Source organism: Microplitis mediator, chromosome 7 (assembly GCF_029852145.1).
Source record: "Microplitis mediator isolate UGA2020A chromosome 7, iyMicMedi2.1, whole genome shotgun sequence".
Lineage (NCBI taxonomy): Eukaryota > Metazoa > Arthropoda > Insecta > Hymenoptera > Braconidae > Microplitis > Microplitis mediator.
Window position 1 is genome coordinate 26,621,666 of NC_079975.1, and position 27,719 is coordinate 26,649,384.

The 27,719-nt window shown below is 31.9% G+C and overlaps 1 protein-coding gene across 7 annotated transcripts in view; it reads left to right on the forward strand.

Moving 5' to 3' along the window:
• The window catches only part of LOC130672509 (protein roadkill), an 84,736-nt gene that overhangs the window by 43,151 nt on the left and 13,866 nt on the right, over nucleotides 1-27,719 (forward strand). The window contains exon 1 of one of the 7 annotated variants that reach the window (XM_057477142.1): nucleotides 7,253-7,428. The exons of 2 other annotated variants lie outside the window; for them this stretch is intronic. In XM_057477142.1, coding sequence (XP_057333125.1) covers nucleotides 7,340-7,428 — 89 coding nt within the window. In that variant the 5' untranslated portion in view covers nucleotides 7,253-7,339. Of the gene's footprint in view, nucleotides 1-7,252; nucleotides 7,429-18,534; nucleotides 19,196-26,270; nucleotides 26,428-27,719 lie in introns of those variants that run through there. 4 more of the 7 variants (XM_057477141.1, XM_057477143.1, XM_057477147.1 and 1 more) reach the window with 4 other exon arrangements.

Sequence of the window (27,719 nt, forward strand, 5' to 3'; positions counted from 1 at the left end):
GGAATAATTCCCATAATATTATAGGAATAGTTCCTATCCCAATATGGGAACCATTCCCATAATAGTATGGGAATGATTCTCATATCATTATGGGAACCATTCCCATAATGGTATGGGAACTATTCTCATACTATTATGGGGATGGTTCCTATAATATATGGGAACCATTCCCATAATGCATAGCAAAACTTCCCATAATTTTCTTTCCGTGTAGGTTATTCTAAGTAGGCTTTTTTATGGGGATATGACCTAGTAATATAGTTAGGTAATATAATTAAACTGTGTAGTGATATTCGAATAGGCAAGGCAAGACAAGGCTTGTTTAAACTTGATGAAATCCGCTCGGAGGGATCGAGGTTAACGATAAGACCTTTATTTTAAGCGGACGTTATAAACTCATTAGACTATAGAACACTAGACAATGTACTTAAAGCTTTTTTAATGGCGTTACTAAAATTATTGTTATAAGTAAACCCATTGTCTTGCACTTCCCGTCTCGAAAAACTTTTCTCTGTGATTTACTCCTGGTTTTACGTTTCTTGTCTCCAAAAGTAACTTTACTATTTTATCTGACAAACAGTGGGATGTATGTAAATATATGCAGATTTATTGCTCACGACCGCTAAGTGACAAAAATATTTTTTCCGAGGCTCAGATGAAAAAACGATTATTCATTTTTTTCGGTTGGATTTCCTGTAAGTGAGACATCGGCAGCTTGAGATGTTTTTTTTTTTATAATTTTGTGTACAGATGAGGCTTAAAAAAAAGAAACAGGGAAAAATACCTGAAAGAAGTTTTTTCTACCGAAAAAGAACGAGATACAATAGAAATATTTCCGTGGCGTCTAAGGATTTTCGGCTGGAAAAAAGGCTCCTTTGGGTCTTTTTGTATAAATTTTTTTTTTGATCTTATCTACACAGCCCCTGGTTGATGAAAACAGTTATTTCAACCCTGTGAATAATTTTTAAATCATTTATTGAATCTCTTTCTCCTAAAAAATGATAGACTTCAATAAAAAAATTAAAGTTTAAAATTTCCATAATCTGAAAACGTTGATGGTGAATAAATCATAAAAACAATTACATATTCCTGGTGAAAATAAACTTTAAAATTAATTCAAAAGTTTGCCTTCATTACAATAACTTTTAAAATCGTTTTTTCGTCAACTCTTCGCTCGATATCACAACTTTTAATATTTTATTCCTCGTCCAACATTAATATATAAAATAAAAAAAAGTTTAATCGTAACTTTAACAGTAATAGTATCATAAAGAAGAAATAAGTGCAGGACAAAGAAACAGAAACTCATATAAAAATAAATATAACCAAAGCGAAAAAAGGTCTAAATAAGTTTTGTACTCAGGTAGACTCTAGAGTCTAGTCTGTTATAGAAAAAAATAAAAAAAATGTTTCTTTCATTTTCCATCCCCTTGAAAAAAGAAAGTTATACTCAGCTCCTTGTGCCTTACGGACACTTTCTATTCTTCCACCCACTCCCTCCCCCTCTAGCTCTCTCCGGCTGTCGCTCTCTTCTGTCGGTAATTTCGCGACAATGCCTATTCAACATACAAAAAAAAATAAATATATATATATAAAACAAAGTACGTATTTGTCATATATTAACATATATAATCTCATGTTACAAATCGTTTGTGTATCCGTAACTGGGACGAAAACATGTCGAGTTTAACGAGCCCTCGCATTTGAAATTAAACAATATAATTCACGTAAACTCGATTACACATGTGTGGGCCATGTGTGTCAGTACAGTAGCAGTAGGAATTGACACGTAGTTTTGTTTGAGAATAAATAATACTGAAGATAAGAAAAGAGGAAAAGGAAAAGGAAAGACTCAACGGGGAACCCAGTGTGGCATAATGGAGACGATGGAGACTCAAAAAAGGAGTAGAGTAGAGTAAGAAGGGGCAGGGGGAGGGGGGGGGGTAAAGTGAGGTGAAGAGAGCTGACCTACTGTCGCAAGTGGCTCAGGGCCGTCGCTGTCCAAATCATTCCCCGCCCTCTGCCCTCTTCCCTACTCAAACTCTCTTTACTTCACTCTTCCTCTCAACTCTCTGGGTCCCCCTTACCCCAGATATGCCTCACCTTCTTGTCTTTCCTTGTCTTCATCCGGTATAAATATATATTTAATTATTAACTAGGTCTCAATCGGCTCCCGGGTATTCTAATGTCAACCTCTGCCCTCAATTAACTATCTCAAAATCAACATTTTTTTTATTACTCCGCTTTGGACTACATACTCTAATTGCCACATTTTTTATTTTTAAACCTTCTAGTGCCTCATTAAACTTTTATGTCATAAAAAACCATTCGAGCCCCATTTTTCTCACAGAAATTTACGACTTCAGTCGCAGTCTCAGTCTCAGTCTCAGCGTTAGAAAAAAAAATTTTCCGATCCTCAATCAGCCGTCGAAGGTTCGAATCCCCATCCCGGTGTTTTTCAATTTAAAAAAAAAAAATGTGAAAATTTGAAATCGGCGTGTAATCAAAGACTTTCAGTAAACTACAGAGTACATAAAAAAAAGGTGGTGTGCTTTCACCACCTTTTCATCAGTAGTTTTGTGGTGACCGTAAATACAAATCTCACTACACATGTATATAAAAATATATATAAATGGCAGGCAGTTGTGCACTTTCGTTATTAGCTCCCGCCCACAAGATCCAGTATGTAGTCTACAGTATGCACAAAGTGTAGGGTATAAAGTGAAAATCGAGTAGAGCGTCAGTAGAGCAGCCTGATATGAACAGACTTAGATTACAGTCAATAAGTAATACTAGTTACTGGTTACTCTATAGCTCTAGCTCGTATGATGAACATGTGTTTCTCGTCGGCATGGTTTCCCGCGCAAAACCAGGGAAACTTTCAAATGGTCTCTTTAGCGTACGGACTGATATTGCAATACATTATGTACTAATGCTCGCTCACTTGCCGGGCTTACTCATACATACAAATGAAAAACAACAGTAGTTATAGTACTGGGTTTTAAATAGCTGTTTTACTGTGCACTGTGTGCTATGTACTGTGCTATGTGCTGATGTAAAATGAAACGACTAATCAGAACGCGCTTTTCACTGCACGCCCATGTTCGCTTCACTTTCCATCTAGCGCACTTGTATGCTGTGTATTCCAGTTTTACGATCAATTTCTACCGATCTCTGATGTTAACACCAGCAAAGGGGACAAAGTATCCTTATACTTTTGATATATTTATAATTTCACTTATTTATTCTCGTGATCTAGGTCCTGATAAAAAAATTTATTTTTTAAATAAAAAATATCTGCTCTCTAAACATGAATAAGTGGAATAAGTGAATATTCACTAATTTTGAGTAACAACCGAACGACTTTTTGAAATTAGTGGTTCAGTTTTGCACTTGGAATTAGTGAATATTCACTTATTTCACTTATTCATGTTTAGAGAGCAGATATTTTTTATTAAAAAAATAAATTTTTTTATCAGGACCCAGATCATGAGAACAAATAAGTGACTCTCTAAACATGAATTAGTGAAAATAAGTGAATATTCACTAATTCCAAGTGCAAAACTGAACCACTAATTTCAAAAAGTCGTTCGGTTGTCACTCAAAATTAGTGAATATTCACTTATTTCACTCATTCATGTTTAGAGAGCAGATATTTTTTATTTAAAAAATAAATTTTTTTATCAGGACCTAGATCATGAGAACAAATAAGTGACTCTCTAAACATAAATTAGTAAAAATAAGTGAATATTCACTAATTTTGAGTGCCAACCGAACCACTTTTTGAAATTAGTGGTTCAGTTTTGCACTTGGAATTAGTGAATATTCACTTATTTTCACTAATTCATGTTTAGAGAGTCACTTATTTGTTCTCATGATCTGGGTCCTGATAAAAAAATTTATTTTTTTAATAAAAAATATTTGCTCTCTAAACATGAATAAGTGAAATAAGTGAATATTCACTAATTTTGAGTGCCAACCGAACCACTTTTTGAAATTAGTGGTTCGGTTTGCACTTGGAATTAGTGAATATTCACTTATTTCACTTATTCATGTTTAGAGAGCAGATATTTTTTATTTAAAAAATAAATTTTTTTATCAGGACCTAGATCATGAGAACAAATAAGTGACTCTCTAAACATAAATTAGTAAAAATAAGTGAATATTCACTAATTTTGAGTGCCAACCGAACCACTTTTTGAAATTAGTGGTTCAGTTTTGCACTTGGAATTAGTGAATATTCACTTATTTTCACTAATTCATGTTTAGAGAGTCACTTATTTGTTCTCATGATCTGGGTCCTGATAAAAAAATTTATTTTTTTAATAAAAAATATTTGCTCTCTAAACATGAATAAGTGAAATAAGTGAATATTCACTAATTTTGAGTGCCAACCGAACCACTTTTTGAAATTAGTGGTTCGGTTTGCACTTGGAATTAGTGAATATTCACTTATTTCACTTATTCATGTTTAGAGAGCAAATATTTTTTATTTAAAAAATAAATTTTTTTATCAGGACCTAGATCATGAGAACAAATAAGTGACTCTCTAAACATAAATTAGTAAAAATAAGTGAATATTCACTAATTTTGAGTGCCAACCGAACCACTTTTTGAAATTAGTGGTTCAGTTTTGCACTTGGAATTAGTGAATATTCACTTATTTTCACTAATTTATGTTTAGAGAGTCACTTATTTGTTCTCATGATCTAGGTCCTGATAAAAAAATTTATTTTTTAAATAAAAAATATTTGCTCTCTAAACATGAATAAGTGAAATAAGTGAATATTCACTAATTTTGAGTGCCAACCGAACCACTTTTTTAAATTAGTGGTTCGGTTTGCACTTGGAATTAGTGAATATCCACTTATTTCCACTAATTCATGTTTATATAGTGAACCCTGGAAAAAAATTTCATGGTCGTTTTGAGTCTAAGAAAATTTTTTTCATGTCATAAAAAAACGGAATTTGAAAATTTTAATATTTATGACCTTTTTAAGCCTTTCAAAAAAATTTTCGCGTTATAAAAAAATTTTTTTTTTCAATAGAAGACCTTTTGATGCTCAAAAATTTTTATAACCCGCCTAGTATTGAAACCCTAAAAAAAATTTTAAAGTCATTGAAGCCTTAAAAAATTTAATTTACACCATCGGAGATTTAAAAAAAAAATGAATTTGAATGAAAAATGAGCTGTAATTATGTGGAATGATTTAAAATTTCAACACGGCGATTTATTATTTTTATTTAAGAAATTTCTAATTTCTCTTGGTCGTAAAAAATATTCAAAAAATTAGTAACCCAACTTCCTGTCCTTGAGCCAGAAAGTTTAAAAATCAGGCATACAAACGGTGTCGTAAATTTGTGCTCCCATGCTTTGTCTTCAAATGTGTTACGCTTTCGAAATAATATTCGGTGCCTTTGATTCTAACGACACGTTAATAACTCAACCAAACAGCAAAAATAAAAATAATACAAAATTATAAAAAAAATAAACGATTACTCTTTCGAAGAACAAGTAAAAGTTGCTTCTAAAAACTCGATATAAACTTTAGCATTTCTCTTTCTCGCTGTCCTTTCACTCCCCCAATAGTGTCACAACAAAAGTTTCGATTGCGTCCCATACACATTTAAATATTATTACTCCTATACAATCATTATTTAACTCAGCATCACCATCAATACCTTTTATTTAATTACTTATCATTACACCGCAAGCTTTCTCTCAAAACTTATTTCACTTCAAATATAAATTACAATTAACAAAATATTACCGTGCACTGGAAAAAAAATTTATTCAAAATTTGTACGATCCTGAAGTTAGCAGACAATTAAAAATTTTTTTATTTTTTTTTGAAGAATTAAATTTGAAGAAAAAAAAAAAACTGAAAAATGCACATGTAGAAAATTTTAAAAACTGTAAGTGCAATTTTTTAAAATATATTTTTTTTTATAATTTATCGTTTAAAAAAAATCCAAAAATTATTTGACGTCTGCCAACTTCAGTATCATAAATTTCATAATTTTTCACCTCAACGTACGTCAAAAATTCCATTTCCGTATTCTCTGTCTATTCATAATAATTACGTCATGTAATTAAAAAAATACTACCGTGTACTGATAGTAAAAATTTGTACGATCCCAAAGTTAGCAGACAATTAAAAATTTTCGGATTGTTTTTCCAACAAATCAATTACGAAAAAAAAAAAAAACTAGAAATATGCACATGTAAAAAAATTAAAAAACCACAAGCGCAATTTTTTCAAATTTTGATTTTTTTATAATTTACCGCCTAAAAAAAATCAAAAAATTATTAGACGTCGGCTAACTTTAGAATCATAAAATTTGTACCTTATAAAAAAAAAATTTATATACAAATTTTTTTTATTTAAAATTTTGATTCCCATCGTGGATAAAAAATTCCATTTCCGTATTCTTCAAATAAAATTTAAAAAATTCGACGTAAAGAATCCTCGGTCTATTCGTAATAATTACGTCATGTAATTAAAAAAATACTACCGTGTACTGATAGTAAAAATTTGTACCTTAAAAAAAAAAATTTCTAATCAAATTTTTTTTATTTAAAATTTTGATTCCTATCTTAGATAAAAAATTCCATTTCCGTATTCTTCAAATAAAATTTAAAAAATTCGACGTAAAGAATCCTCGGTCTATTCGTGATAATTGCGCAATCAAGCACAAACCGATTAAGTAATCGACTTGATAAAGAATGAAGAGAAAAAAATAAAAAAACCCACGCGTTCTAAGATTAATAGGCAGGAAAACTTGTAGCAATTTTATTATTTTTACCTTTTATAATTTATTATCCTTAATGTTGCACTACTTAGCTCTTTATTTTTCATTGTTACCTTTTTTTGATTCCGCCGTATTGAGTTTTAATAAAAATATATAATAATTATTATTTTAAATTGATGATTGGTTCCGACACGAGTGTACACCGAGTGACATCACTCGTCCTCGGCTTACGTAAAGATATTAAACGTGTGTTTATACTTGAGTATATATAGTACAATTATTTATGTATACATATATATATATATATATATATATATAACTATTAAACACGAATGTAAAAATGACTAACGTTTGCGCCCGCGCGCTTTTATAATAGTGCAATCTATATATATATTTTTCTAAGTCGTATTTCCTAGCATAGGAAAAACGCAACCGATCTACTGGATCCAGTACCAACGCGTCTTTCTAACACACGCGTGTTTCTAAGCCCGTTAATTTGTCAGTTTAATTGCGAGTAAAAAAAAAGGGGGCGGTAAAAATTGAGTAATTAGTCTGGATGATAACGAAAAGTATAAAACGGTATTAAATGTGTGCGCTGACATTGAGAGCGATGTTACTAAAAAACTCGATGAATTGTTTCAAGTCGCACAAGTACTTGGTCACGTCATTTTATCGGTAAGTAGTTTAATATTGACTGCAATGTCATGTAATATTTACGCTGTAAATTGGTCTGAGTAATTTTGTTTTTAAATTTGAGAGCGACCGCGGGATTTAAAAATTACCTGACCTCGATATGATTTCGGAGCAACTTCCTGGAGTGGTCCGGGTCGCGAAGCCTAACGGACTTTAGTTAACAGTCGTATCGGAATTCACCGGCACACAATGCTCATGCGTGGGTAACCTAGCGGTTAAGTGGCTTAAAAATTATCTTGTTTTTTTCTAAAAACATTTCCATAACATTGACTTGCTCTTTATTTCAGAAGAAAAACATTCAAAATTCAAATTCTGACATAAATTTTTTTTAAATTTAAATTTAGTATTTGAAATTCCCGCTAGATGGCTTCTGTTGAAAGTGTTTCCGAATGCGCCGCGACTGCGGCAAGGGACAAAATAATTTTTGCCACAGAATTTTCGAATAAAATTTATTTTCCCGCTTTTTTTTAAATTCAGTTTAAAAAAGAAAATTCGGGAGCGCAGTCGTATTTCGAGGTCGACTGGCCCTACAATTCATTATAAAAATAAAAATAAAATTTTTTTCCATTTATTAAAATTAAAAATTCAAATTCTACTGACATAAATTTTTTTTAAATTTAAATTTAGTATTTGAAATTCCCGCTAGATGGCTTCAGTTGAAAGTGTTTTCGAATGCGCCGCGACTGCGGCAAGGGGCAAAATAATTTTTGCCACAGAATTTTCAAATAAAATTTATTTTCCCGCTTTTTTTTAAATTCAGTTTAAAAAAGAAAATTCGGGAGCGCAGTCGTATTTCGAGGTCGACTGGCCCTACAATTCATTATAAAAATAAAAATAAAATTTTTTTCCATTTATTAAAATTAAAAATTCAAATTCTACTGACATAAATTTTTTTTAAATTTAAATTTAGTATTTGAAATTCCCGCTAGATGGCTTCTGTTGAAAGTGTTTTCGAATGCGCCGCGACTGCGGCAAGGGACAAAATAATTTTTGCCACAGAATTTTCAAATAAAATTTATTTTCCCGCTTTTTTTTAAATTCAGTTTAAAAAAAGAAAATTCGGGAGCGCAGTCGTAGTTCGAGGTCGACTGGCCCTACAATTCATTATAAAAATAAAAATAAAATTTTTTTCCATTTATTAAAATTAAAAATTCAAAAAAATATCAGACAGCAAAAATAAATAATTTATTATCTTGAGAATAAAAACTAAAACAAATTTTAAATGGTAATTAATAACAAAAAAGGTTTTTAAAGATTTTAGTGAGGTCAGCCAGGACAAGTAAATATAAAACTTTGCACCGAGGACATTCTGTATCACTTGATGCTATACTACTTTTATTAAATCTCCCTCTCTTTTCTTCTCACTCTTACTCACTAGACACTCATGTGCCTCCGCTTAGTTTATTCGTTAGCTCATGCGCGCACATTTAATACAACAACTAAATAAAACGAGTGTGCTCTTGACAAGGAAAAATAAAATAAATGTTAATCCTATGACGCGTAACCTCTCGTATGACCTCCACTGCTTCCGGCTCGCCCTCTCTTTAATGTCATCATTATTATTATTGAACAATTTTTTTAAATCGATGACTAAACTTAAATATTTGAACACGGAAAGAAAATTATGGAAAGTTTTTCTATGCATTATGGGAATGGTTCCCATAATGGTATGGAAATAGTACCTATAATGGTATGGGAATAGTACCTATACTACTATAGGGATGATTCCCATACCATTATGGGAATAGTACCTATAATTGTATGGGAATAGTACCTATGCTACTATAGGGATGGTTCCCATACCATTATGGGAATGGTTCCCATAATTGTATGGGAATAGTACCTATGCTACTATAGGGATGGTTTCCATATATAATATGGGAACCATCCCCATAATAGTATGAGAATAGTTCCCATAATGGTATGGGAATAGTACCTATACTACTATAGGGATGGTTTCCATATATAATATGGGAACCATCCCCATAATAGTATGAGAATAGTTCCCATAATGGTATGGGAATAGTACCTATACTACTATAGGGATGGTTCCCATATATTATGGGAACCATCCCCATAATAGTATGAGAATAGTTCCCATAATGGTATGGGAATAGTACCTATACTACTATAGGGATGGTTCCCATATATTATGGGAACCATCCCCATAATAGTATGAGAATAGTTCCCATAATGGTATGGGAATAGTACCTATACTACTATAGGGATGGTTCCCATATATTATGGGAACCATCCCCATAATAGTATGAGAATAGTTCCCATAATGGTATGGGAATAGTATCTATACTACTATAGGAATGGTTCCCATATATTATGGGAACCATCCCCATAATAGTATGAGAATAGTTCCCATACCATTATGGGAACCATTCCTATGATGGTATGGGAATCATTCCAATACTATTATGGGAATGGTTCCCATATTGGTATAGGAACTATTCCTATAATATTATGGGAACTATCTCCATAATGTTATGGGAACCATCCCGATAATATTATAAAATTTTTTTTTTGTACAATAGTGTAGAAATTCGCCAAAATTTGAATTTTCTTGAACGTTTTGTGCTGACAAAAAATTCTTGTTAAAAATTTTAAGGTTTTTTTGCCAAATGCGATTTTTTTTTTTAATGTTTGAATTTTTGTTTTTATGTTTAATAATATTTCTGTGTATTGTAGAAGTGATTACTGCACTTCTTTAAATTAATTTTTTCATGATAATATGGGAACCATTCCCATAATATTATAGGAATGGTTCCTATAATAGTATGGGAACTATTCCCATAATATTATGGGAATGATTCCCATAATGGCATACGAACCATTCCAATTGCATTATGGAAATCATTCCCATAAATTATAGGAACTATTCCTATAATTATGGGAAACATTTCTATAATTATAGGAACCGCTCCCATAATTTATGGTCGTAATTCCTATGATGGTATAGGAAAAAATTTCACAAAATTATGGGAACCGCTGCCATAATTTTCTTTCCGTGAATAACAAATGCCAAGAAAATTTTTTGACTTTAAAAAAATTAACTTTTTTATTCAACGGACATGTAATTATATTTTGGGCTGGCATTTTAAGGGAGGTTTATCCCTAAAACCCTAGAGACAGGAAAGTAGAGACTACAGAGTATAAAGTAGAGAGTAGAGAGTACAGAGTACAGACTCAGTTTGCCGTTGACTATAACGAGTAGGGAGAAGAAGAAGGGGGCAAAGAGTTTGTTAGAAGGAAATGGGAAGCAGAAGTTGGATGAATTATAGCATAACTGCAAAGGGGGATTCTGAATCTGCACAAGTCAGAATAGAAGGAGAATAAACTAAAGAGGGAGAGAGAAATAAAGAAGGATAAGAGGAGTGAGTGTAGAGGGAATAGAGCTGCACGGCATTGATCCGAGGGGTAGACATTCGCGCGAAAGCTCTACCCCAGCAGCATCGGGAAGCGAACAGGATGTCGAGGGTACCAGGTATTTTCATTAGCCGAAAGCTTTAAGGGAACGAAATCCTCGTCATTCTTTCCCTTGAGCTTTTTTTTGCTCAACGAATTTACAAAAAAAAATTATCTGACAATCTTTGGGCGTAAAAATTGTACAGTTTTCAGACTGTATTTATTTTTAAAGACTAACTCGCAGTCTGTTTAATAAAAAATACAGTAATTGGTATCGTTAAATATTTAAGTTTATATAGAACAGAAATAAACGATCAAGTCGGAGTCGTCTTATAGTCGGGCTGAAAACCGCGAGGTAGACTGATAAAGGCTTTAAATATTCAGGCTTTACTGTCTGAAGAAAATAAAATACTTAAAGTTTTTTTTGTTTGCCGAAACAGGGAAAATAAGATAGATTTGTGTATAAATAAACACGATTGGGGAATAAGAGCCTCGGAGGAAATCTCGCAAGCTGGAAAAATTTTAAACATCACTTTAGAGTTTTTCCCTATCAAACTACTCCCGGAGGTCTTGTTGGCTATTTCGTATACGCAGAGTAATTTTGTGTTTTAATAAACAATCCGGTTTTTTTTTTATTTTAGAACAAAATGGGTCAGTCTAAAAAGAAGTTTTTTTTATGCAAAACTTGACCCGAATCATAGAAGTTTTTATTTGAATCAGGAATTTGAAAAGTACAAATTTTGAATAATTTTATGATCAATTATTGAGATAATTAGGGGGGGGGGGGCAGAGCGGCCCCCCAGAAATTTTGATTAAAAAAAAATTATTTTTTTTTGACTAATTACTATAAATCCGATATGTTTGCGCATTTTTACCCCACGCATGACATTTGGGGCAAAATGAACAAGCCCGAAATTTTGAAAAAGTGATTTTTTCATATTTTTATCGTCAAATTAAAGAAAAATTATTATAATTCCACATTTCTAGCCCTACGCATAACACCTGGGGCAAAATGGACCAGCCGAAACTTCCGAAAAAATTATTTTTTCATATTTTTCGTCCGTTTCTCGATGTAAGAGGCAAATTTGGTCACAAAAAATTTATAAAAATGAAATTTTTTTTTTTAGTTGATAAATTTTTGAAATAAAGTAAAACTATAGAATTGTTTTTTTTTTTTTTTATTAAATAACAATTAGTAATTAAGGTAATCGAGAATGAACGATTTATTAAACCTTAAAAAATTTTTTTCGAGTAATATAAAACCAAAAATAGTTGTCAAGAGAAAGAAATACATTCTTAATGATGAAAACAATTTAAAAAAAAAATTTTCTTATCATTTTTTGAAGGGGGGCCGCTCGGCCCCACAAAAAAATTTTTTTTACAGAATTTTGGGAAAATGTCCATAAATTTTTTCGAAATAGGTCAAAAATAAAGTGATCTTATGGTTGAAAGCCACAAAAAGTAATAATTGGCTTAGGGGGCCGCTCTGCCCCACCCTCCCCTAATAATTTTTTTTTATTAAATAAATTAACAGGGAAATAATAATTGTAATTTTGAATTTAAATTTAAAAAAATGAATCTACCGCTAAAAATCCTAATCCCCAGTAAATAAGAGCGATGCGATAGTGAGCAAGAAAATATAATTTTGTTAAGTAAAACCGATTAAAAGAGTATAACAATAACGATAAATAAAAATTAATAGAGTCTATTCACCGTGCGAGTGTCCTATGAAGCACTTGAGACTCCTCCGCCTTGACCGAGTTGAGCATAATCCGTATCGGATCTCTTCCATCTTGACTTTGACCCTATTATATTAACGCGACCGTTATGACGAGCGTATTTATATGCCCTCCGTCTACCTATCAATTAATAACAACAAACAATAACCAACTTCTACTGAAAATTAAATTTAAAACCCAAACCCCGGTTCCCAAAACTCGACACTTAACCGCGGCACCGAAATAAAATTAAACCGAAGTGTTCAAATATTATTTTTTGGCCCTCAAATTTGTAAATTGGACTTTAATGCATCGTGATACGAAACGATGCCAAGTTTACGTGAATAAATAATTGCCGTTTAAAAGTGTCATGTGTCGTTTTAAAGTCTCATTAATTTATCGGTTGTTATAAAATGGAGCGACTATTTGTTGATTGTTGACAAATAAAATATCAATGTCGCTTTGATAAAATGAATTATTTTTTATTTAACTTATAAATTACTTTTATATTTACTGTATATACATATATATATAATGTAACATTGATTACAATGTTACGAAAAATATTTATTACATTGTCCTCCTTATATATATATATATATATATATATATATATATATATATATATATATATATTTATATTAGGGTGCGTCATTTCAGAGCAACATTTTTTTATTTAAGTGCATGTGGAAAAAATCACAGTTCAAAATAAAAAAAAAAATTTCGCGCAAGAAAAAAAATTCTGTCGATTGTTAACTCATTAAAAAAACCAATGGATCAAATAGACTAATACATATTTTTGTAGGAAATTGAACGCTCTACAAAAAAGGTCTCTTATCATTTTTCGATAAATCCATCTGTTCAAAAGTTTATATTGGAGCTCGAAGTAAAGTTGGAGATCTTTTTACTTTTCCGGCGAAACTATCAGACTTATCACAAAATGTTGTAGAATCTTTTTTGTTGACAATTCTATTCTCTACAAATTACTATCAGTAAAATTTTTTCAAATTCCGCATTATTTTCTATTTATTTTCATTTTAATTTCAAGCTGTTAAAAAAGTGGTTCTGATCGAATTCAAGAACTCGACATTGAAATGGAAATAACTAGAAAACGACGCGGAATTTGAAAAAATTTTACTGAAAGTAATTTGTAGAAAATAGAATTGTCAACAAAAAAGATCCTACAACATTTTGTGATAAGTCTGATAGTTTCGCCGGAAAAGTAAAAAGATCTCCAACTTTACTTCGAGCTCCAATATAAACTTTTGAACAGATGGATTTATCGAAAAATGATAAGAGACCTTTTTTGTAGAGCGTTCAATTTCTTACAAAAATATGTATTAGTCTATTCGATCCATTGGTTTTTTTAATGAGTTAACAATCGACAGAATTTTTTTTCTTGCGCGAAATTTTTTTTATTTTGAACTGTGATTTTTTCCACATGCACTTAAATAAAAAAATGTTGCTCCGAAATGACGCCCCCTAATATATATATATATATATGTAAGTTGTAAGCCGCGAGTGTATTGAGTAGCGAGAGGATAAAAAAAATTATGAGGTTGCATTAAAATTATTAAAGCTCTGAAAACTTTCTCGATAATAAAAAATATATACATATATATTATTAAATTTATTACTTACAATATTTATGTTTGGATGTGGGGCGAGGGGAAGAGGATATGGATTATTTTTTGTGTATTTCCGTGAATGGTTTTATCTGAAGATGATAACTCAGGAGTAATTACCTCTAGAGGACTCGAAAACGATAATTAGTCTTGTAACGGGATAAATGCACAAGAAAAATTATAATACCTGGAGTTCTGTGTCCGGAAATTTACAGCCGCTGGACTGAAATATTGTCTGGCTGTATTATAATTAAAAGAATTATGACGTGTACATATATACTGAGTTGAAGATTAAGCTTTGCAAGAAACGTTTTTTCGGACAAACTTTATGTCGAGTTTATTCATTCATGTATTCATTTTGTGTTACGTCCTGCTATTTTAATCAGGGATTCATTAATTTCATTTAATGAGAGAGATAAATGTTTTTTTTCTTGTAATCTGATGGAAATAAATTGCTGAAGAAAAGTAAATTATTTTTAATTAACCCGTTTAATATTTTTAATGGGTCATTTGCTAAATTTACAAGTTCTAGTAATTTTATTCATTAATCGGATGTGCAAACGAAAATTGCCGAAATAAAATCATAAATTTTGAAAGAACCATTTTCGTGACGTCTAAGGATTTTCGGCCGGAAAACTTCTTTCCTTGGTTCGTTTTGTAAATTTTTTTTTTTCAATCATATCTACACAGGCCCCGATTGACGAAAATAATAGTCCCATTGAAAAAAAATTCGAAATTACGTTTTTCTGCCCGAAAATAGTTCATCAAAATTGAAATTAATCCGTAAAATAAATCAATGCCTTAAAAAAAGTAAAAATCGATGACAGTGACAGGAAAATAACAACAATTAAATCCGTGAGAAGTAACATCTCTGAAAATAAAATTCTCAAACAGAGATTGCATACTTTTCCGTGAGTAATTTGCAATTGGCAAGGTGTGCATTGAGCTTCCCACTGACAAGCACACCGAAGCTTAACAGGAAAAGTGCGAGTGAGCTGGGGAAAATACGGGCGAGTGAGCCAGAGTTAGAGCCAGAGTTAGAGCATGAGCCAGAGCAGAACGGAGCGAGATATATCGACCAGCAGCGCAAGAACAGAGAGCCAGCTCACGGAATAGAACGAGGCAGGCAACCAGCCATCCACGAGCACAGCCGTTCTATCCCGTGACCTGACCTCGTCTGAACCCTCCATTCCACCAGCCAGTCAGTTCGCCCTAACACAATCACCTCCACGTAACCTCGTACACCCTCCTACACCCTCGTCACTCTTCCTCCCTCGTCCCCCTCTCTCCCCTCGTTCTTCTCCATCCCCATCTTCCTCTCAGCTCCTATCCTTGTACTCTCATCTGGTCCTATCGGATCCTATATAATACCTTCCACTCGACATTTCCAACGCTTCCCAGTCCTGCTACATACTCATAGATATATATACATATATACACAAATACATATATATATAATAGTTTAGTTCTATACAATATTAACGCTCTAAGTGGAACAAAGTTCTAAACGACAAATGTCTCTTTATTTTTTCTAACGTTAAACTTTAAACTGAATCTATAAAAATTATTGTTATTTATTTGAAAAATAATTGAGAGATAAAATTGTAGCAGGAGAGGAAGTAAATTTAGAGGTAAAATTAAATTGGCGGTAAATGTTTAAAATTTTTGGATGTTTGGGTTTTTTTTTTTTTTGTATTTTAAAGTGAGTCAATATATGTGTACACATAAATTTTCCTCATGGTATCCTCCATTGGAAAGCTTTTGTTGAGGATAGTTTGGAATTAGTTAGCCGCAAGCCGTCGACGTGAAACCGCAACATGTATGCCCGGTATACTATCAGAAAAGCATTTTCATGGAAAAGTGATCTTTCACATTTTAACTCACATTTATATACAGAGACTCACGCACACAGCGCACATATAAATACACGATAAATATCACAATAAAGTTTATTATCATTTTTAAAAATAATATTTTTATTAAATTTACATCATAGTTTGAATTTCCATAACTTGCAAACTATTGAGTCTACAAAAAATTTAAAGAATCAATTTTTTTAGATTATTTTATCCTCTATAAATTTATTCCCATACATTTTTATCGTATCTCTCATCCATAACTCATGATTTTCATTTAAAGTATCCAGTGTATAATTTAGTAAAATCCAACTCCATTAATAATGGAGCGGCTTTAAAATACGAATTCTGACTAAACTATCAAAAATACAGCAAATATACCCCTATACAATTTTATAGGAAATTTAATTCTCTAAAAAAAAGTATCAGATGACTTTTTCTCTAAATTCAATATTTTAGGCAGAATTTCAATTCCCGCTTAATTAAAAAATATTTTTTTTTAATTTTAACAATAAATTTGTTTTCAATAATTATTATTATCATTATTACAAATATATATATATATATATATATAAAATGAAAGTTGTAATATTTTAATAAAATAAAATGTGTAGGGAATGACGCCGCGGGTATTATTTTTCCAATTGAGATTGTCTCAGTACTCGCCTCTGCAATGTACTTACGTACATACATTTGTACATACATTTATATATATATTTATATGTACTGCAGACTGGTATTACGTAGAGCAATATTCCATTGGGGAAAGAGTGAGTCGTATTGAGAACAAAATGAAAGAGAAAGAAAAAAGTTTAGCGGTAGCAGTAGCAGTAGTCATACTAGCTTACATATATACATATATATATATATATATATATATAAATATATAAGGGAAGGGCATTGGCACATTCACCCTTTCTCTACTTCACTTTGGCCGCAGATGCTTGGACTCAACCCACCACCGACACTCTTACATTCGGCGCGGTGGCGCAACCCACCTTCGCGTCGAGTAAATAGGCTTTAGAAAGCACGTGTGCAATAAAAAATATAATATCTCCGTCTACTTGCTAAATAACCTATACCAACTATTTCACATTTATTTTATTTTTCTTTAAATTACATATTCACTTTATTTCAAAATTCAGTGCTCCCATTTTCCTCGACTATCACTTTCCTACAATTAACTCCGTCGTGTCCAAATTTTTTAACCGTCTCAATTATACAGTAAATTCAATAGACATTGATATCAATGCAAGAGAAAATACTCGAAATTATAAATTTAAGGATTTAAATTGAGTGAGAGTTTACTGCAGACAACTAAATGACGTAACCAAATGAATTAATTCTGTTCGAACAGCCGGCGTTTTAGACTCGAGAAAGTTACGTGACCTGATGTAGTTGATTCTACACTTACATATACATACATATATATTTATATAAATTTGTATAGCTCAGAAAGCAGTCGAGAAATTGAAACTATCGACTACGGTTTGCTCAATTACTAAATAATAATAAATACAGTTTCTATTAAATTTAAATTAATTAGGTCTAGACTATTGTAATTTTTTTTCCCGCGAATTTTAAATTTGAATTATCGACCTAATTACCGGATTCGCCCCGGAATTAATTTAAAAAAAAAAAACCGGTGACAAAGTGTCAGCTGGTTTACTTTAAATGAAATATAAATTGTGCAAACATATATTCATATAAAAGTATATAATAGAGTTTAAGTATAATATCTATAGATATTAGACTAAAAGCCTCGTAAGTTGTTTGATGCAAGGACGAGTTCGTTAAACAAGACAGAAGGTCATGTATTATGTTTGAAGGCATGTCATACATTACTTGTTAGCGTTTATGAAAAGACGCACCGTCCTCTCAACGTAACGTTAATAACTGCTAACTTTTTTTACTAAAAAAAAAAAAATAATTTTATCTGTTTATCCCCCAAACTCATGCCCGCACATCCTTACATTAAAAAAAATCCCCCTTCGCTTTCATATCACCGCCGGCAATAGCACACACGCCAACGCTCGCACGTGCGCACGCACGTGCTTACTACTCGTTATTGCATATATTTATTTAAATTAATTCCTTATATATTTTTGCTGTTGATTATTTTTTTGATTATTTTTTATTATTACTGTCAATGAAAATAATTTTTTTTTTCATCTTTTTTTTATGGGAAAAAATAGGGAGGGCAAAAGACAAAGAGTTTAATTTTTTTTCCTACTATTCGTAGAGGTCCGTCCCTGGTTGGAGGACCACCGTCAGCCGGTTGTCCGCGACACGAGGTCGCGTGTTCTCGCGGGCGAGGGAGTGAGAGAACCAGACAGAGATAAGAGAAGTACCGACAGCTCGGGGGCGGGCTCTCCCCACGACGGAGAGACCCGAGCAGCTCCGAGGCTGGGCAAACCTCGCGAGTTCCGCGGCCAGGGGTGGGGATAACCGGTGAGACCGTCGGTCGGTTCTCAGTAGTGGCACTACCGAGGTCGGAGTCGGAGTCGAGACTCGTGATCCACCGGGTGATCAACACAGTCCGCGAGCCGCTTCCCTGAGAGCGTGTTAGTAATTTATTTTTAAAAATTGCCTCCAACAAATCGTACACGTTGTGCTGAGTGTGCAAATTGCCCCACACTGTTGACAATTAAATTTACAAATGATAGTTGGATAATAAAATATATATACACATATATATTTTTAAATCGTAATACGAGGTCGTTAATCGACGCTCGGAAGTGACGTGTTACGTTTCTTTGTGCTCGCCTCGGGTCTTCTTATGTTATCAAAGAGTCTGTTTTATTTATTCCTCATTACACTAGATACTCTAAGACTCATTTTAATTGCAAGTGATGGTGTAGTGCCACTGGATATTTTTTAAATACAACAATTATAATATTTTAATGGTTGGGTAAATTTGAATTGGAGTTTTAAAGTTGAAGGAGTTTATATTTGGTGACAAGGGTGTTGTATTATGTTAAACAACTCGGCTCTAGGTGGCCGCGAATTATTAATAATTACAATAATACGTGCGCATGTGTCCAGTGGGATTTTATAATAAACTTCTTGACACCTCTCTGGATACTTTGACGGTGCCTACATCTGGACTGTCTCATGTCAGAATGGCGCTGGCGCGGTACGTATGTTCACATATGATGACTAATACACACATGCATGTGTGGATGTGTGTGTGTATGTACTTGTGTGTGCAACCCTGAACAACCCCAACCCTTGAAGAGAGACAGACAGAGATGAGGTCATAACGTCCCTCGGTTTTTATGCCTCTGAAACCGTGAGTGACAATTAAGGTCGAGTGCGATCGAGTTCAATCGGGGGCACTACTCACTACTTGTAACATATATATGTATATATGTATATATGTGTGTATGTGATGTATATTGAACTCGGGGTTTACTATGGGTGATTTTACTTAGATGTGTTGCGAGTAAACTCCAATTGCTTTTGCTTCGAAAATTATTATCGGCCGCGATTTTAAAACCCGGATCGACCTCTTTGTAACCTCAAGCCCGTTATTTACGGTTTAGCTGACACTTGAGAATATCTGCCTCTCAAATGCTCCAAATCGTTTTATATATACATATATATGTATATAGTATTTTTAGAAAATCAATTTATAAATTTATTGATAAGAAATTTGAAAATTTATTTCAAATTAATTTAAAGTCGCGCCATTTTTAATTTATAAAATTCAAATTTATTTTTCTGTCTACTCCAATTTCTACTCAGTAAATAGAGTAATAAATTATATGAAAATTTTCCACTTACATTACAATTCACTTAAAATAAAAAATATATGTTGATACATATATGTACACAGAAAAAAAGATCTCTTGGCGCAAGAATTTTTTTGTGTTATAAATTGAAAACAAAAATTTTCTTAGGACAAGAAAAAATTTCTTGGTTCAAAAAAATTTTTTCTTGCTCTAAAAAAATTTATCCTCGCTCCGAGAAATTTTAAATTTTAAATTTATAATTCGAAAAATTTCTTGATGCAAGTAAAAATTTTTTTAGGACAAATAAAAATTTCTTGCACTAAGAAATTCTTTTTTTTCTGTGTAGTATTTTAGAAAAAATGAATAAAAAAATTAATCAGTAATTTAAAAATTTATTTATTGTTTTCCGAAAATGAAAAAAATAAACAAAATCTTGAAAAAATATATAAAATATTTATTTATTTAAATTCGCGTCATTTTTAATTTTTCCGTCTACTCGAATTTCAAAATAATAAATTATCGTCGTAAAAAATTTTTCCATTTGTACTTCAGTCCACATTAAAAATATATACACATTAATCATGCAATGACAAAGAAAAATATTTATTGTTATTATTTAACGATAAACGTATTGTTCATCTTTGTGCTCATATTTCCTGATTACACATGATTAATTTAAATAAAATATTTATAAAACGATTAAACATATATTGAACGCCTCGCATTTCGACCACTCGATCCCAATAATCGAGTGCAAAAAATATATTTTATCGCTAATTACTTTTACTATTAATCGTTTGAAATCACGTGGTCCGGTCGCGTTTATCCGAGGCCGTGTCGCGTTTCAGCTCCAGCGTTTTATCCACGTGCAACATTTATAACTTTTTTCTAGCGGTTAATTCAAGTATTTAAATTTATATAGTCACCTTGACGTTATCTTTATCGGGACGGTGTATTTATCGATTATCGAACAAAGCAAATTAAATATTATCGATAAGAGGAATCAATTGAGTATAAATATTTAAAAGTCCCGAGCGGAGAGAATTTAAAAACGATAACCGGGCGTCCTTTGTCCACCGGACGCAGCTGTCTGAAAAATATCATGACCTTCTTGCTCTCTTTAAATTAACTCAGATTTTTTAGTCGCTATTGTGGTCCAGTAAAATGATACTCGTAAAGCTGAGATGGAGATGGAGATGGAGATGAAAATGTGAAAGTAAATCGATCGATTGATGCTAATGTAATGTAACGAAGCTAGTGAGAGGAGAAAACAGTAAAGTAGAATAGAGTAGAAAAGGGGGTGGCGGTGGGGAAAGAAGAGAGAGGGTGAGGTGTCCTCGGTCGAGGCAACCTTCGTTTCAAGGGTACAGGGCCGTCCATCCGATCTCATCCTATAAATCTCCCTTTATTTCTTTTATTTATCTCCATCCCTCCCCTTTCCCTCCCCCCTCTTCTCTGTTATTATAAAATTAACTCACAAGTAAATAATAATTATAAATTTACTTTTTTATTACCGTTTACTCTTTTAATGTCATCGCGGAAGTCTTCAGTTACGTAATTGACAATTGAGTAAAAAATATTTATTACTCAATTTATTTTTTATTTACACAGAAAAAAATAATTTCTTGGCGCAAGAAATATTTTGTATCATGAATTGAAGAAAAAAATTTTTCTTGGCTCAATAATTTTTTTCTCGCCTAAAAAATTTTTTTCTTGTTCCGATAAAATTTTTTCTTACCCCAAGAAAAGTTTTGTTTTCACTTTATAATACAAAAAAATTATTGGGTCAAGTAAAAATTTTCTTAGAACAAGAAAAAATTTTTTGCGCCAAGAAATCCTTTTTTTCTGTGTAATTTTAAAAAAATTTTAACCGAGGCCGGGATTCGAACTGCGCGCCCCCAGTTTCGTTTTCAAATCTCAATAATTAACTCAACTTAATTACTCCAATTTCTCATATATTTGATACCAAAAAAAAAATAAATCTTGTAAATTCGTCCCTGCAATTAAATAAATTATTTTAATTCGAAAAACCCCTTAAAGATTCTCAGTGGGCAAGTCACGTCGACATTTTATTTCTTTTGCCTCATTCTTTCTAACTTACAGTCCTATTATTCTTATTGTTATTATTATTTATACTTTTTATCTGAACGTTCTCGTCCCCGACGAAATGTAACCGCTTAGTGCGTGTACAAGAATAAGGTAGAGCCCATCGGGGCCAGTAACCCTGAGGACGTGGGATACCGGCCGACCTTGGGACTCACGGCCAATTCGCGAGCGTCTCCGTCGACGTGCTCGTCTTCTTACAGCCATCATACTTTTATTTACAATCTCACTCATTACATTTTTTTTACACCAACGTAATCCATGCCGCGGATCCGCGAGTCCTTTTTACTCCAAAAATTTTCAGAGTAAACCAGAAATATTTATGTACACAGTACAGATATTACATTACATTTAACTGCGCACGTCTCATCAGGACATTTGTTATCGTGGTGACGAGACTGTAAAGACTTCCCGCTGGTTGAATAATCTTCAAAGTTGTTTACAAAGACAGAGATTAATTAAGGAAACTACGTCGTATCCTTTACTGTATTATCGATACCTAATTTTTAATCATTTATTTTTTTTAAACTTCATCACTATCGCGATAAAACAAAAATTTTTTAAATATTCACTGCATTACTATAATATTATTATTTATTATCATCAACATTTATTTATAATCAGTCATCAATTGAGCTGCCGATAAGATATCGATTATTTATTTTTTCATTAAAAAAAAATATTTTTTCTGAATTGAGAAAAAAAAGATTTTTTTTTTTCATAAAATGTTTTTTTTAAAAAAATAAAAAGGTCAACTATACAAGGACATGTTAATCTACAAATAACATATGCAACCTCAATGACTTTAAGGCACTTAAATATTTTTATGTACATATTTAAGAATAACTAATTTATCAGATGAAAAAAGTAAATTATAAAACAATAATAATAATAAAAATACATATGTATGTATGTATGTATATATGTATATATGTATGTATGATAAATAATGAACAGAGCACTTTATTAAAACGAATGTTAGTGAACAAGGTCTCCATTGTCCCCCAATGACGATAAATAATAAATCGTATGAGTTGTAAAGCGTCGACGTCAGAGATTACGGCAAACAAGGGAGAGAATCGGTATCACGGTTAAACTTTTGTCGAGACTGACTAATAGCCGATTTATTACCCATTATCCATTCACTTATCGACCCGCAATAGCCAGTGTGCATTCGAAATCTGCGGAGATTATTAACAAAAGGACTTTTTTTTCCTTTTTTATCGATAGTGATGCGAATTCAATGACAAATAAAGACGCGAGTGCAAGTCGAGAGTTGAATTATCGACGTAGTCACCGGAAACTCCGGCTTACTCATATCTACATACATTTTTATATATATTTGTGTGTGTGTGTCGATGTATTGCGATAATAAAGGACGTATCGGGAATACCGGGCGCACAAACTCGAGGGTAATAGTTGGATAATGTTAAACTCGATACATCGATCGGCTAGAATCGATTATCTTTCTCACTTGCTCACCCGCGAGTTTTATACTCTCCCTTGAGCGCGATCCAACACGCGAGTGCACTCGAGCTTCGTCGCTCGATTTATACCCCCTGTCTACTTTATCCTGATTTATCCAAGACTAATCTCTTCTGCACGTTCACTTTACTCTCGCGGAATACTAAATATATATATATATATATATATATATATATCTAAAAAAAAAATTTAAAAAAAAAATTATTTTATTGGACAGTAAAAATACCAGAGCGGGAATCGAACCGCCGACCTTCAGTTTCCGTTAACTCTCGACTATTTTACTGCCAAAATAATTTATCATCATCATTATCATTCATTTCGCCCAAATATATAAAGAAATATGAATAATGATAATATTTAATCCATAAAAAAAAAAAAAAATTCCGGAATCGAACCGCCGACCTTCGGACTGTCCGCTGCGGCGGTCACTAAATTTGGTAATTAATTTATCAATTACCGATCAATTAGTGAACTCGGTAGCTGTTGAAATATGATTTGTTGGTAATTAAAATGTGTTAATTAGATAGATTTGATGGAATATAATAAAATAATGAAGTATAAGCGGTAGTTTGTTCGAAGCTCAGGCTCGTGGTGCCCTTGAAGAGAGTTAGCCTTTGTCTTATCACACTTGCCTCGACAAAGCCAATACAACTAGCCTTGACTCTCTACTGGTGCTACGAAGAAATAACCAGCGTCAGGCTTAATACCCCGTGTTTATACTGACTTTCCTGCAAAACTCGGCCCCAGTTTTATACATGTGTACAATACTTGCACGCTAAACTATAAATATTAAAAAAAATATGAGTAATAATAATAATAATTACTGTGAAAAAATGTAGTAATAACCGATAAGGTTAACCAATCACGTTCAACCAGCTAAAGCCAATTGCACCTTATCATTTTTTTATCGAATTTTAAAATATAATAATCCTTGAACGGAATTTTTTTTTAATTAAAAAAATATTAAACGTCGGTTTGTTAATTTTAATTAAATTATTCTTTAGTAATTAAATGAAAACATTTATTTATCAGATGATAAAATATAAATTTTATTCAATTGTGACGAGAGATAAAACAGAGACAATGTGAAGTGGAATGGACGTTAATGTAATATTTAACTGAACGAGAGCGAAGATGAGGATGAGGATGAGGATGAGAATGGGGGTGGGAATGAAGAGGAATATTCCCCAAGTTGATTTGGCAAGCCCATGCTGAGGCATAACTATAATTACCAGAGGTTTAATCGGCTGTTTCTGCACTCCAGCCAGTTTTCACTCGACTTCCTCGTTTTCACCAGCCCGTTCTACTTTCCCTTTAACATTCGGTCTAGCCACCTCCACAAACTGCTATTGCTTTTTATATTTATGTTAATTAAACTTAATCATTCAATTAAATATTTTTAAATTCATTTTTTCATCATTTGTTATGGTCCTGAAGATCAGACGTTTTTCGCGCTAAGAAAATTGGAAAGTAAAAAATCTACTGGATGACTAGATTTCTGAAATTTTTCGCATTCAAATGCTGGTATGTCAGCCAAAAATCGTAGAATATCCCCCTATCCCGAAATGATCCCTTGAGCAGTTAGGCCAGTAAAAATAGCATTTAACTTTGCACTAAATTTCCGATCCAAATTTTTTTTTTTATAAGGTTTAGGGTCACTTACTGAGCATAAAATCACAAAAAACGTTTTCAGCCGATATCTCAGAAACTATGCACTTTAGGGCAAAAGTTATGGAGACTATTATTGTAGAGAATAAAATTTCGCATCTTTTGTTTCCAGTAAACTTTTTTGTAAAACTTACCGTTTACGATTTATGGCCCATTTAATGAACCGGTTTAGCTATCGTGGCCAATAACTCTTGAAATATTAGATTAATCAATAAAATGCATAAATCCATTTTTAAAGATCAGTTAATTCTCTACAACTTTTGTTTAAAACTTTTTTTTCTGATGTCCATACTTTTTGAGTTATAGGACGTTTAATGTTGGAGTACCGGGCGTTAAGTCGAATTACATGAATTTTATGTACCTGAAGATAGGAACGTTTTTCCTGAAACTAAAATCAAAAAATCGAAATGAAAAGTAAAAATAATCTATTGGATCTAGATTTCTGAAATGTTTCGTACGTCAGCCGAAAATTGCAGCCTACCCCTTTTACTTCTGAAGTAAAATTATATAAATTTTTTTCATTTTCGTTGCACGGAAAACGTTCCGATCTTCAGGTACATCATTTTTAAGGTTTTATTTCAATGATTTAAAGGCTTCTATATTTTAAAAGTCTCGAAAAATTTTATTACACATATATATTACATATATATGTATATGAATTGTAACTACTCTTTGAAATTCTCACACTCTCCCTGAATGTATGAAATAATCGTCGAACTAGTGGGTGGACACAAGTGAAAGTCGTCACGATTTTATTTCAATACATTAAATTTATATAAATATATGTTTACATATATATATATATATAAATATCACAAAAAACTAATTTTTAAAATTTATTTTAATTATTTTTTTTGTTTTTTCAATTTAAAAAAAATATTAAAATAAATTTATTTAAATTTACCGCCATTTTTTAAATCAGAAAAATGTAATAATAATTAATGACAAATAATGAGGTTGAATATCAATTAGCAAGAAAAGTAAAAAAATAAAATAATAAGAAGTTAACAAAAAAGATATTAAATTACAGAGAATAATTATTGTAACATGATAGAAGTTTTAAAACAATTATTTAACATCTGTGTAAATATTTCTTGGTATTCTCATTACTTATCCCCTCCACTGAAATACTTAACTGTCTGTTGATTAGTTTGTAATATTTAGTGTTAAGTATTAGTACATGACATGGAATGGTAGTGTTGGTAGTTAGTCTAGTGTTTCTTATCGCCGGTAACAGTCGACCGGGCAACAAATCAGTTTAAATTTAAAATTTTAAGTTTAAACTCAAACCTAAAACTTGAAGTTTGACTTTCGGAACGCGAGTGGGCTAAAAACTTGCATAAATAAGAAGACATTATCTAGGTGCACTAGCTAGTGAGTAAGTAAATTGTGTATTCCGGTGACGGTATAGTTGTGTGTTGGGGACGAGTTATTTCCTGGTTCTTGCGCACCAAGAGCTTCGTCGTAGTCGATATGACCTCTACGGCAGACATTTATAACAACAAATACAACTTTTTCAACCTCTTCTATCCGAGTTAAACTTTGTTCTTATATTTATATATATGTATATATAGATTTTTTGTCCACTAGTTTAAATAAAAGTTTGCGGTGGAAATAAAAACCGGGAGGGCGAGCGCGGGAAAGGGACCGGCGCGGACTTGGTGGGGGGAAGGGGAGGCGATGAAAAGTTATAAAATGAGAAAGTGAATGATGTAAAATTAGTATTGTAGTAGTTTGTACGTAAGTCCGATGACCCTAAGGGGCTAATGCACTCCCTGACACTACTCTAGTGATTGTAGTTGTTGTTTCCGCCTGCATAGTATAGGAGACACGTGACTGGAACCTCAATCTTATCTACTTCATTCATTTTATCTAATTTACATCTTTTTTTTACTTTATATACTTTTTAGTATACATTGTTAATGGATTATTGATTTTTTTATATATATTTTTACTCACCCAAAGCTCTCGGTAACCCAATAAATAAATTTAACAAAATTTATTAAGGTCTTCAATTAAAAAATTATTTTCGAGACCTAATTAATTTTTTTATCAGCAATTTATTAGATTGTAATTTAAAGTTCTATTAAATATTTTTTTAATTAAAAAAATTATTTTGGAGCGATAATTTTTTTTAAATTAAAAGTTCATTTAATGGTCAATTTTAAATGAGGGCCCTTTTAATGACCTCAGTAATGAGATAATTAGTTTTGTAATTTAAAAACAATTACCAGCATTGTGATCCTTAAGTGAACAGACTACAAATTTTCGGATTATTTTTTTCAACAAACTAAGTACAAAAAAAAAAAAAAAAATGCACATGTAGGGAATTTATAAATCTACACGTGCATTTTTTTTTAAATTCAAAAATTATTAGACCTCAGCTAACTTCAGTTTCATACACAGAAAAAAAGGATTTCTTGGCACAAGAATTTTTTACTCGTCCCAAGAAAATTTTTTCCCAGCCCAAGAAATTTTTTGCATTATGAATTGAAAACAGAAATTTTCTTACGGCGAGAATAAATTTTCTCGTCCCAAGAAAAAACTTTTTGACCCAATAAATTTTTTCTCGTCCCAAGAAAATTTTTTTGTTCAATTTATAATTCAAAAAAATTCTTGCGCCCAGAAATTATTTTTTTCTGTGTACCAGCGTTAATAATTTACCTCAGA